The sequence below is a fragment of the Bubalus kerabau genome, chromosome 3, assembly GCF_029407905.1.
Source record: "Bubalus kerabau isolate K-KA32 ecotype Philippines breed swamp buffalo chromosome 3, PCC_UOA_SB_1v2, whole genome shotgun sequence".
Taxonomy (NCBI): domain Eukaryota; kingdom Metazoa; phylum Chordata; class Mammalia; order Artiodactyla; family Bovidae; genus Bubalus; species Bubalus kerabau.
The window spans coordinates 9,170,244-9,182,731 of NC_073626.1; the positions used below are offsets into that span (position 1 = coordinate 9,170,244).

General features: G+C 44.5%; 1 protein-coding gene across 18 annotated transcripts in view; it reads right to left on the reverse strand.

Annotated features, from left to right (window-relative positions):
- The window catches only part of TBC1D7 (TBC1 domain family member 7), a 28,587-nt gene that overhangs the window by 13,926 nt on the left and 2,173 nt on the right, over window positions 1–12,488 (reverse strand). For 2 of the 18 annotated variants that reach the window (XM_055570638.1, XM_055570640.1), the window contains exons 2-8: window positions 11,986–12,111; window positions 11,755–11,834; window positions 11,388–11,609; window positions 10,413–10,560; window positions 8,170–8,326; window positions 6,813–6,893; window positions 558–745 (exon numbers count right to left, since the gene is read on the reverse strand). In XM_055570638.1, the coding sequence (XP_055426613.1) occupies window positions 558–745; window positions 6,813–6,893; window positions 8,170–8,281 (381 nt within the window). In that variant the 5' untranslated portion in view covers window positions 8,282–8,326; window positions 10,413–10,560; window positions 11,388–11,609; window positions 11,755–11,834; window positions 11,986–12,111. Of the gene's footprint in view, window positions 1–557; window positions 746–6,812; window positions 6,894–8,169; window positions 8,327–9,907; window positions 10,105–10,412; window positions 10,561–11,387; window positions 11,610–11,754; window positions 11,846–11,985; window positions 12,112–12,213; window positions 12,372–12,488 lie in introns of those variants that run through there. The other 16 variants (XM_055570641.1, XM_055570650.1, XM_055570643.1 and 13 more) reach the window with 16 other exon arrangements.

The following is a 12,488-nucleotide window of genomic DNA, read 5'->3' on the forward strand; positions in this document are numbered from 1 at the left end:
TGAAAGTCTGATAAGTTCTGAACCATGACTTTTATTGTTTATGATAAAGAGCATTATTGGGACAACTGGTCAAGCGGAAATAGAGTGAAGATTAGATGTTAGTACTGTATCAATGTCAACTTCTTGGTGTTGATGACAGAACTACGGTCACCAAGGGAAGTGTTCTCATCTTTAGCAAGCATATACTGCAAGAATCTGAAATAATGGGATGCCGCATTTACATCTTATTCTCAAATACTTTGGGGGGAAAACAGGTATACATATATAGGAAAAATGACAAAGCAAATGTGGTAAAATGTTAATGACTAGGGAACTGTGATAAAGGTTAAATGGGAATTATTGGTAGTAATCTTGCAACTTTTCTGTAAATTTGAAATTACTTCTTCAAAATAAAATTTTAAAAAATTAGGGATACTGGGTCAGATTGTACAGGGCTATGCTTTTATTCTACAAAGAAGAGCCACTGAAAGGTTCAAAGGCAAAACATGACGTGATCGAAGGCTGGCCAACGGAGCAGTCGAGAGTCAAGCCAAGGGTCAAACAAAAGCACCACTGACCAGTGGAAACGAGGGACTTCGAGGCAACTTCCCAGACTCTAACCGGTGCATGTAGAGATAGACTTCAATCTGAGGGGTGGCATCACTGATGAAGCGGATGACTTTCAAGGCGTGAAGGACATCAGAGTACTGCTCCTTGCGATACATCATCACCTGGGCGTGGGACTCATGGTGCGGAGGCAAGATTCCTATAGAGACCCGGGTGGGGGGGGGATAAAGATAGTAAAATACAGAGGCACCAATCTGAACCCCTCCTCTATGAAAGAATCCTGTGAGATGCTGCCTGCCACAATTAGAGTAGAAGTCACAAGTATTTAGTTACTATACACATTGTTTTAGAAATTTATTCTATAAAATAAATTTTAACTATCAATATAATCAATATCTGGATGGCAACTGCATCACTGATAATCAATGAGAAACGAAATGACATCAATTCAGTTCAGTCACTCAGTTGAGTCTGACTCTATGCGACCCCACGGACTGCAGAATGCCAGGCTTCCCTGTCCATCACCAACTCCCAGAGCTTACTCAAACTCATGTCCATCAAGTTGGTGATGCCACTCAACCATCTCATCCTCTGTCGTCCCCTTCTCCTCCCACCTTCAATCTTTCCCAGCAACAGGGCCTTTTCCAATCAGTCAGTTCTTTGCATCAGGTGGTCAAAGTATTGGCGTTTCAGTTTCAGCATCAGTCCTTCCAATGAATATTTAGGACTGATTTTCTTTAGGACTGACTGGTTTCATCTTCTTGCAGTTCAAAGGACTCTCAAGAGTCTTCTCCAACACCACAGTTCAAAAGCATCAATTCTTCGGCGCTCAGCTTTATAGTCCAACTCTCACATCCATACATGACCATTGGAAAAACCATAGCCTTGACTAGACGGACCTTTGTTGACAAAGTAACGTCTCTGCTTTTTAATATGTTGTCTATGTTGGTCATAACTTTTCTTCCAAGGAGCAAGCATCTTTTAATTTCATGGCTGCAGTAACTATCTGCAGTGATTTTGGAGCCTCCAAAAATAAAGTCTCACTGTTTCCATCGTTTCCCCATCTATTTCCCATGAAGTGATGGGACCAGATGCCATGATCTTGGTTTTCTGAATGCTGAGTTTTAAGCCAACTTTTTCACTCACCTCTTTCACTTTCATCTAGAAGCTCTTTAGTTCTTCTTCACTTTCTGCCATAAGGGTGGTGTCATCCGTATATCTGAGGTTCTTGGTATTTCTACCGGCAATCTTGATTCCAGCTTGTGCTTCATCCAGCCCAGTATTTCTCATGATGTACTCTGCATATAAATTAAATAAGCAGGGTGACAATACACAGCCTTGACATACTCCTTTTCCTATTTGGAACCAGTCTATTGTTCCATGTCCAGTTCTAACTGTTCCTTCTTGATCTACATACAGATTTCTCAGGAGGCAGGGCAGGTGGTCTGGTATTCCCATCTCTTGAAGAATTGTCCACAGTTTGTTGTGATCCACACAGTCAAAGGCTTTGGCATAGTCAATAAAGCAGAAGTAGATGTTTTTCTGGAACTCTCTTGCTTTTTCGATGATCTAACGGATGTTGGCAATTTGATCTCTGGGTTTCTCTGCCTTTTCTAAATCCAGCTGAAACATCTGGAAGTTCTCGGTTCACATATTGTTGAAGCCTGGCTTGGAGAATTTTGAGCATTACTTTGCTAGCGTGTGAGATGAGTGCCGTTGTGTGGTAGTTTGAGCATTCTTTGGGATTGGAATTAAAACTGACTTTTTCCAATCCTGTGGCCACTGCTGAGTTTTCCAAATTTGATGACATATTAAGTGCAGTACTTTCACAGCATCATCTTTCAGGATTTGAAATAGTTCAACTGGAATTTCATCACCTCCATTAGCTTTGTTTGCAGTGATGGTTCCTAAGGCCCACTTGACTTCGCATCCGAGGATGTCTGGCTCTAGGTCAGTGATCACACCATCATGGTTATCTGGGTCATGAACATCTTTTTTGGATAGTTCTTCTGTGTATTCTTGCTACCTCTTCTTATATCTTCTGCTTCTGTTAGGTCCATACCATTTCTGCCTTTTATTGTGCCCATCTTTGCATGAAATGACATCATAAAGCCTTTGAATAAATATGCCACATAAATTCAAGATAAATCATTACTATAACTAGTATAGTTTAATTCAAGTTTACGATTGTCATCCTGGGGCCACCCTTAGCTCCTAGAAGCCTATCTCCAGTTTCTGTGCTTGTCCGCTAATTGTCCCCCTCCACCCACAGTTCATATGCTGAAGCCCTCATCCCCAAAGGCAGGGCCTTTAGGACATGATTAAGGTTAAATGGGGTCACAAGGTGAGGCCCTAATACAATAGGGCTGGTGTCCTTACAGGAAAATGAAGAACACAGGAATTAGCATGCTCTCTGTCAAAAAGCAGAGACATTATTCTGCCAACAAGATCCATCTAGTCAAACCTACGGTTTTTCTAGCAGTCATGTATGGATGTGAGAGTTGGACAATAAAGAAAGCTGAGTGCCAAAGAATTGATGGTTTTGAACTGTGGTGTTGGAGAAGACTCTTGCGAGTCCCTTGGACTGCAAGGAGATCCAGCCAGTCCATCCTAAAGGAGATCAGTCCTGGGTGTTCTTTGGAAGGACTGATGCTAAAGCTGAAACTCCAATACTTTGGCCACCTCACACGAAGAGTTGACTCATTGGAAAAGACCCTGATGCTGGGAAAGACTGAAGGCAGGAGGAGAAGGGGACCACAGAGGATGAGATGGTTGGATGGCATCACTGACTCCATGGACATGCGTTTGAGTAAGCTCCAGGAGTCGGTGATGGACAGGGAGGCCTGGCATGCTGCAGTTCATGGGGTTGCAAAGAGTTGGACAGGACTGAGTGACTGAACTGAGCTGTTTCTCTCTGCCATGCAAAGACATAGCAAGAAGATGGCCACCTGCAAGCCAGGGGATGACACTTCACCAGGAACAAAATCAGCCAGCACCTTGGTCTTGGACTTCCCAGCCTCCACAACTGTGAGAATGTAAACTGTTGTTTAAGCCACTCAGTCTGTGGTGTTTCAAGGCAGCCCTGGCTGACAACAAGCCCCCTTCATCTCAGAACCACCACCAACTGGTCAAATCCTTTCCTTTGCCAACAACTAAAACTTGGTCACAAAATACCCTACCTTTACGAGAACAAAAACCTCCAATTTTCACTGATGAAATGACCTTACATTTCAATGCCATTCTATATTCATTAATACATTTAGACTTTGGGGCAAGAACAAACAAAGGCATGGAGAAAACATGGAGGAAAGAGCAGCGGAAGGGCCTTCAGTCAACTAGGACACCCAGACTCTCTCAGACGTCTCTCCCGGCACTTGTCTCCTCCTCTGCCAGAGGCAGGAAATGGGATGGTTACGCATTTCCCCAAATGTTCTCCACAGAACATGGGCCCTTGAGGTCTCCATGATAAAAAGGGTACCAGAGTTGAACCGATTTGTGAAGCGGCAACAATGAATTTAAGGCTTTAAGTTTTGCTCTAAAGAAAAACATCTTTATTTATTCTGGCTTCACTAAACCTAAAGAAACTGTTTTGCAGCACAAACTCCAGAGTCAAAGTTCCCAGGTGTGAATCTCGAGTGAACTGGCTGGGTGAGCCTCAGCAACTTACTTGCTCTTCCTGTGCCTCACTTTTTCCACCCGAAGAATGGGAAGAGTAACACCCATGTCACACAGTTGTCATGATGAATAAACAAATTAATATACATAAAACACTCACAGTACATAGCACATACTAAGCTATTGTAAGTGTTAGCTAGTATATTTGATCATGGAGCTCTTTTTGCTGCAAACAGCTACAGATCCAGTATTCTAAAGAACATTCTGGGAAACACAATTTGGATGAGCTTGGTGCCAGTTTAATGTTAGAACCAGAACTCCAACACAGCATGGCAGCTCTAAATCTCCAGTGCATTAACCTCAGGAACAAAGAAGATGGGACATCCCTGGTGGTCCAGAGGTTAAGAATCGCTTTCCAATGCAGGGAATGCGGGTTTGATCCCTGGTCAGTGAACTAAGATCCCACAAGCCACAGGGCAACTAAACCTATGCACCATAACTAAAGAATAAGGAAGACTTAACCTCTTGAGAGTCCCTTGGACTGCAAGGAGATCCAACCAGTCCATCCTAAAGGAGATCAGTCCTGAGTGTTCACTGGAAGGATTGATGTTAAAGCTGAAACTCCAGTATTTTGGCCACCTGATTCGAAGAGCTGACTCACTGGAAAAGACCCTGATGCTGGGAAAGATTGAAGGCAGGAGAAGAAGGGGACGACAGAGGATGAGATGCTTGGATGGCATCACCGACTCAATGGACATGAGTTTGAGTAAACTCCGGGAGTTGGTGATGGACAGGGAGGCCTGGCGTGCTGCAGTCCATGGGGTTGCAAAGAGTCGGACACAACTGAGTGACTGAACTGAACTGACCTAATAAAGCAAGCCAGGAAAAAAGAGTTGATGAGCAGCCCAACAGGCCTTGGCGCTCAGTTGCAAAGTATTACTGTCCATCTCACATGAATCCACAGGCATTATTGGTTAATAAGACACACTATTTCCCAGCAGAAATAAACACTACAGGCACTGCCACCTAAAAGGCACCCTTGCTGCTGCTGCTGCTAAGTCGCTTCAGTCGTGTCCGACTCTGTGAGGCCCCACAGACGGCAGCCCATCAGGCTCCACCATCCCTGGGACTCTCCAGGCAAGAACACTGGGGTGGGTTGCCATTTCCTTCTCCGATGCATGAAAGTGAAAAGTGAAAGTGAAGTCGCTCAGTCGTGTCCAACTCTTAGCAACCCCATGGACTGCAGCCTACCAGGCTCCTCCGTCCATGGGATTTTTCCAGGCAAGAGTACTTAGAAGGCATTTATTTCGCTGGATACTAGAAACACTAAGATTTAAGAAATGCTCTGGGAAAAACTGCGATCTTTTTCACAAATTCTCTATATTTTAACTGCACAGTGACCTATTAGAAATTAAGTGTATAAAGACGGCCAAGATACACAACAGAAAAGGCACCGTGCAGTCAGTGGTCTCTAGCATGGCATGCATTCCCTCACTGCCTCCTCATTACATAATCAGACTTGGTTCTAAGGATTTTTCAAGTCCTGAAAATACAGTACATTGTGGAAAGAAAACAAGGTCTATAATCCAGCCTAACTTCAAAAGGCTTCTACAAACCTGAGCTCTGCCATTTACAGGCTACAAAAGCCTCAGGAAAATTATTTAGCCTCAGTCTTTTTCCCCCATCGGTAAAATTGGAATATTAATACTTGCCTCACAAGGGAATTTCAGGATTTTTTTTTTTGAAGAAAGAAAAGGAGGGTGGTAATAGATGGGTATTTTTGGTGTTAACAGTCTCAGAGATAACAGGAAAAAAAAAGGATCCTTGGCTCAGAAGGGATGCTGCCAGTCACTTCAGGCACCTAATATACTTTTTCTTTCACAAGAAACTGAGCAAGGTCATTTTTTCCTTCTCTCTCAGCCATCCTCATTGGAAGTTATTTGTGCTTCAACAAAGTAAACACTCTCAAAGCAAACACTTCCTTTTTTGACTCTGATAGCACTCATTAGGAAGTGATACCTCTGCAGCTGGAAGTCACAGAATAACAAATCAAGAGCTCAACCCTAAGAGTTAATTAACTCAACATTCTTATTTACAGATGCAAAAAAAAAAAAGAGAGAGAGAGAGAGGCCTACTGGTGTCTTCAAGGTGACCCAGTTGACAGTAAAGCTCAGACTAGTTCTCCTTTCTCCCAGCTCAGTGCTCTTTCCATAACTTGTTTCAAGGAAACAAGTCTGCCTGTCTCTTCTAACGCCCCTATATCAGGGGTCCCCAACCTCCAGGCCGTGGACCCATACCTCCTGTCAGATCAGCGGCGGCATCGGATTAGAAATAAAGCGCACAATAAAAGTAACGTACCCGAATCATCAAGAGGCCAGCCTCCTACCCCAGTCTGTGGAAAGAACCATGAAACTAGTCCCTGGTCCCAAAAAGGCTGGGAACTGCTGCCCTGATGCTCTCAGAGTGACGCTCAGGGCTCTGTGCTGAAGTCACCTTCTTCCAGAGTTTCCAGAGTGAGTGGGGATTCAGGCTCTGAGGTTAGTGCCCAGTAAACATCCTAAAAAAATTCTTTTTCTGACTGATAAGATACCAATGACCCCATCAATTCGACATTTTTGAAGATAAAAGTTCCCAACTCTTGGGAATCATACCGAGTAACACCTTCCAGACCAACGCACGGTACATGGATGGGAGAGGGAACCTCTGACTGAAAGTACAAAGTTTCTCGATATCTGGAGGAAGGAAAAAAAAAAAAAATTAGATGCTTTTCATGCTGATCATGATACGTAAAAACGCATTTTATCTTTTAAAACTGAAATTAGAGTAAAGACATCTCTTCGGAGGAAGGTTGCTGAATAGTCAGCAAATCCAGAAAAGGCAACACTAGACTGATTTCCAGCCCAGGTGTTCCAACTAGCTATTCAAAAACAATCAGTGTTTCACAGCGGAGGAGATGTATTTTGCATACTTATTACTACATTCACCATAACCTCAGTGGTATTTACTATTTATAGAACTTACTTCATTTATGCACACCGCAAGCTTGTTGGGCAGTTATTGTTTTAAAGATGCAGAAACTGAAGCTCAGACCAGATTAAGGGACAGGACTGAGTTAACATCACTGGCAAGGAGCACAGCCAGCCTGCAAACTCCCATATTCACCAATTAACCACATTCAACCACATCTTGGACCTCAATTCCCCTACTTGTCAAGTGAGAATTGTAATACTTAAAAAGCACAGACTGAATAGTGAGGATCAAAGATCAGGTGGGAAATGTTTTTGAAACTTTAAAAACACTATGCATTTAAACTACTATTTTTAACTATGGTTCAGTTTATCCTACTTTAATTAGACACATTAAAGACCTTATTATGATTGGCTTAGTAGAAATAAAAATGTTAATCCATCATGCAGTCTCAGTATTTCCATAAAAGAAAATTACGGCAAGGGTTGCTACAAATTTACCCAGAAGCTAGGATGACGCCTATAAAAATTAAGAAAATATATGGGTCTAATAAGAGAAAAAATATTACTAACTTAAGAGGACTTTCAAAAAGGTCTGACTCCGACTCAGTCAAGTATAAACTTGAAAAGTCCTTAGCTCCTCCCAAAATATACCATTCTCCTATCATTCTATTACTAAAATAAATATACATATATATATATATATATATACACACACACATACAGCAGGTAACATACCTTTGGAAATTTTAACTTTTTAAGTCTTTCTTAAATTTGGTACAATATTGCTTCTGTTTTTTTTTTTTTTTAAACGTTTTGGTTTTTTGGCCACAAGGCACATGGAATCCTAACCCCTGCAAACTACAGATCAAACCCACAACCGGTGCATTGGAAGGCAAAATCTTAAGCACTGGACTACCATGCAAGCCACCGGGGAAGCCAACAAAAGGCGAGGGACTCAAGTCCTTGGACATCTTTTAAGTGAATACTTCAGAACATCTGGGATGACTGAGAACCAATAGGTTTAACTTATAAAACTCACCTAGACGGTCATCTTTTAGGAGAATTTCTAATGATTTCTTCTCTTCAACTCCACGAAAACCCACTTTTTCATAATATACTGAACGAAAGTTTCTCTGGGAGTCCTCAGTCATGTTTCATTCTTGGAGAGACAGAATAGGGAGTAAAAAAAAGTGAGCCTAGAAACAAAAAATAAGAATTGAGAAAAATTCCATGATTTTCTCCAACTCTTCCATGAATCTGATACACTATGATAAATGGTCTGCCCTTGCATAGGACCCAATATTAAACCTTCCTGTTTACACAACCCTAATATGACCTCACCTATGCATCTTGGCCCAAAACCAAGATATGAAACAGAAGTCCCCCGAGCTGCTCAAATAGATGGCACAAGGTTCATGCCTTAGCATTCCTACATGACTTAGGAGAGAACCTAGCACAACGGTATATTCTGCAGCCATTAAACATGTTCAAAGAAAAAAGTGAAATAGGAAGACAGACAAAATGTCACACAAAGTGTACTACCAAATATACACAATTGGTTTATGTTTTAAAAATAGTATGTACTTAAAAAAATTAAACTATTCTGAAATGTTAACAGTGGTTATCTTCAGGCAGCAGGATTCCAGATGATTTTAATTTTCTTTGGCTTAGCTGTGTTTTCTAAAATGGGTGTTTTGTAAAACAAGAATTTAAGTTATAAAAAGAGTAAAAAAAAAAAAAAAAAAGGAAAAACCTAAGTTCCTTACTCACTTTTCTTTTAAACACAATTCTATCAAATGTAACTGTCAAAATTCAAAACCCACAACAGATTAAGCATCAAATTATAAACCAGAAGAGGGGCAGGAATGTAGCCTGGTTGACACGCGATTCCACAGTTAGAGACAAAATAACTTAAATTCTGACATTAGAACTAAAAAAGTCCAGGGGTCTCCAGGTTTTTCCACAATAACCTTCAGTAGATTGAAGTCATCAAGAAATGGTCAAATTAGGTTTGTGTTTTAAGAACCGAGTGGATGTAACAGTTTTCAAAACGTGTAACACTGCACGACCCAAATGCTTAAAGCACTGGCGCAAAGAATATAACCCTCAGGTTTTTAGAAATTTTGAGATGTGGCCAGGGGAGCGTTGAATTGCTAGACAGCCAAGTTCTTCCTTACTGACAAGATACCCACTGAGTCGCCTGGGGCACAGTAAAAAATAGAATTCGTTTAAATTGGGCTTCCCAGGAGGCGCTAGTGGTTATTCAAAAAAACTAAACAAACCAACCAACCCGCCTGCCAATGCAGATATAAGCGACGAAGGTTCGATCCCTGGGTCGGGAAGCTCCCCTGCAGAGGGAAACAGCAACCCACTCCAGTGTTCTTGCCTGGAGAATCACCTGGCAGGCGACACGCCACAAGGTCGCACAGAATCGGACAAGGCTGAAGCAACTTGGCATGCGCGCAAGTTGAGGAAGTCTAAATGGTTCTGAGCTTTTATTATCAAATGAATGTTTTTTAAGAGCAGAATTCCAAAGCATTAAAACGCTATACGAGGTGGGATTTATTTAAAAGCAGCATCCAAACAGCTGCAAGGCGATCCGGTGCCTGCCATTTAAGGACCCCCATCCTCCGACTGCAATGCAACAGCGAACGCGTCCTCCGGGACGAAATAATTTTTAAGTTTCCTTCCCGCCCAGGAGCGCCCACCTGACAGGAGATGAAAGAAACACACCCTAGGCCAAGACCCCGGGTCCCACTCTCCCTAACATGCTTCACCTCTAGGAGTAGAAAACCACACCCGGGTTGAGACTTAAGAGGTCCGGGGAGGCCGCGGAACCCAAGCCTGGCCGCTGAGTGGCCGGCAGGCAAGCGGCGACCTGAGGGGGCCGGCCCCGATGGGCCGAGCGGAGGGAGACGTCAGGAACTCCTGCGTCTGCGAGACAAAACCCCCAACCCCCGCAGCCGCCGCCGCCGCCGCCGCGCGTGACGTCACCTCTACGTCAGGGGGCGGTGCCGAGAGTGCGCGTGAGCCGAGATCGCCGCCGCCGCGCCGGACGTGACGTTACCTCGGCGTCAGGGGGCGGTGCCGAGGGCGCGCATGCGCCGAGAGCACCGCGCCGCTCCTCCTACGCCTTAGGGCAGTAGCCTGCGCCCTAGACCCGGGAAAGAGCAGGTGCAAGTCCGACTAATAGCTCAAGCCCCTCGCCCGCTACACCGTTCCCCGCCCCGGCACCCCCCTGCTCCCCCAACTCATTTCTAGTCCGGAGAATCTGGCGTCTACCTTCCTCCCGCTGTGCCAGTCGGTGCGTGCCGGGGATGCTTCTTTCCAACCCTGCGCTGGAGGTGATCGCAGAGCCCCAGGATGGTGCTCCTTAATGTGTCTGCAGCGGCAGACCCCTGCCTTGTTGTCACTTCCTTCTTCCCTGTATCTGGAAATAAAATGGCCCACCAAATGAGACGTGCAAAGCAGCTTCCTGAGAATTTGCTGTACAAGAGAGTCGTCCCCACTGCTGCTTCTCTTTTGGCAGAAACACAAAGGCAGGAGGGGAAAGGCTGATAGTGGGAAAAGGGGAAGGCTCCAGGTGTGCTCTCGTCGGAAGCTGTAGGCACGGGGGAGCTGCAAGTAGATGAGAAGCCGGGCCTCCTGTGTGATCCCCCGTTAGCCATGCCTGGCTTTCCCTAAATAAGTGTTAGTCGCTCAGTCGTGCTCAACTCTTTGCGACCCCATGGACTGCAGCCCACCAGGCTCCTCTGTCCATGAGATTTTCCAGGCAAGGATACTGGAGTGGGTTGCCATTTCCTTCTCCAGGGGCTCTCCCCAACCCAGGGATCAAACCCGGGTCTCCTGTACTGCAGGCAGATTCTTTACCGACCAGCTTTCCCTGTTTAGTACTAAATTGAAAGCAAGGATACAGATTAGGGAAGCTGTAAGTTATTAATCAAGCCCAGGTCAGTTGTTAACAGTAGTTATTGTTAAGCTTCCTGGCTTGTAAGGAAAGCTACCAGTTAGGCTGACTTCCTAGGTTTGTTGTAGTTAAGGGGCTGGTTTTTCTAGGCAGATGTGGGTTCCTTCTGCTTTTATATATGGTGGACCACGGTCTGTATATTCTGGCTCTCAGATAAAACACTATAAAAGTGAATTATATGAAAAATGAAGGTAATAAACGAGGTAAACTAACGCCAACGTTTTAGACTCCACAGACAAAATTACTCTTTAATATAGCTATTAAAGTTCATAAACACTTTCTCTGCTTACCTTGTCACAGTCCAGCACTGGTTTACGGGACACCCCTGTAAGCAGCACCCGCTGAGTGGGTTTTTTAACTGTTTGGGTTTGAGAGGAACTGTTACTGAGCCAGGTTTGTTTTGTTCAATACTCAGCAAGCCAAACGCTGAGACACCAAGGTGTGCAGCTGGGAGAGGGAGCACCAGTTTCAAACTGCTTCCCTGAAAGCAAGAGGCTTGGGGTGCCTGGGGGCTAAAAAATAAAGAGGCAAGGTGGACTGAGACGTGGGGAAAGTAGGGAAAGGTGATTGGGAAAAGGTGTGGGGCGGTTATTCTGCCCAGGTATAATTAAGCTATAAGCCTTTGCACGTTCAAAAGATCACAGGGCAGACACTCACACATTCCCAGTTGGAGGGTCGGTGGTCCCATCCAGTCTTAACCAGCTCAGCTTAAAGTAGACACAGCTGACTCCAAGTTCCTACAAAACAACTCGGGCAAACATCTTACTGTTAGAACACAAGTCCGTGTGCCCAACAGTACACAGTGAGGCCAGACAATATAGAAATCGTAGTGTTTGAAGCAGAGAAAGGTTTATTGCAGGGGCATGCAAAGAGACAGGTGGCTCATACCTTAAAAAGCGCTTTTAGAGGGAAGGTGAGGGAGGGACGCGGCTCGTTGTGGAAAACTTCTTAATGTAGGATCCTTTGTTCCTGCAGTTGTCCAAGCAGGTCAGGTCTTGATGTTCCTGTAAACCTCTATCAGGTAGGTAACAAAAGTTATCCTGTCCTACAACTTTTTATCTAAAGGTATAACACTTTTAAAGGTAACAAGACCCGTAAGTAAAGCAGCATCATTACCCTGCATTTTTCTTGTTCAAGGTCCCAAGTCTCCACTTTCGCCCTCTGAAGTCCAGGTCCTGGCTAACAGGAGGGGGTCCCAGCGCGGTTGTGTACCCTGCCTGGGAGCATTGGTCTAGCACCCAGTCTGGGTCCTCCTGCCAGTCCCCAGGCTTAGCTAAGGGGGAAGCTTTCAGCTGATTGTGCCCCCATGACGAGGTCCCCAGGCCCTGCCCAGCCGTCATCTCTGAGGGAGCCAGGTGCCCAGCACCCAGCCGGCCCTCAGACTCCTCAGG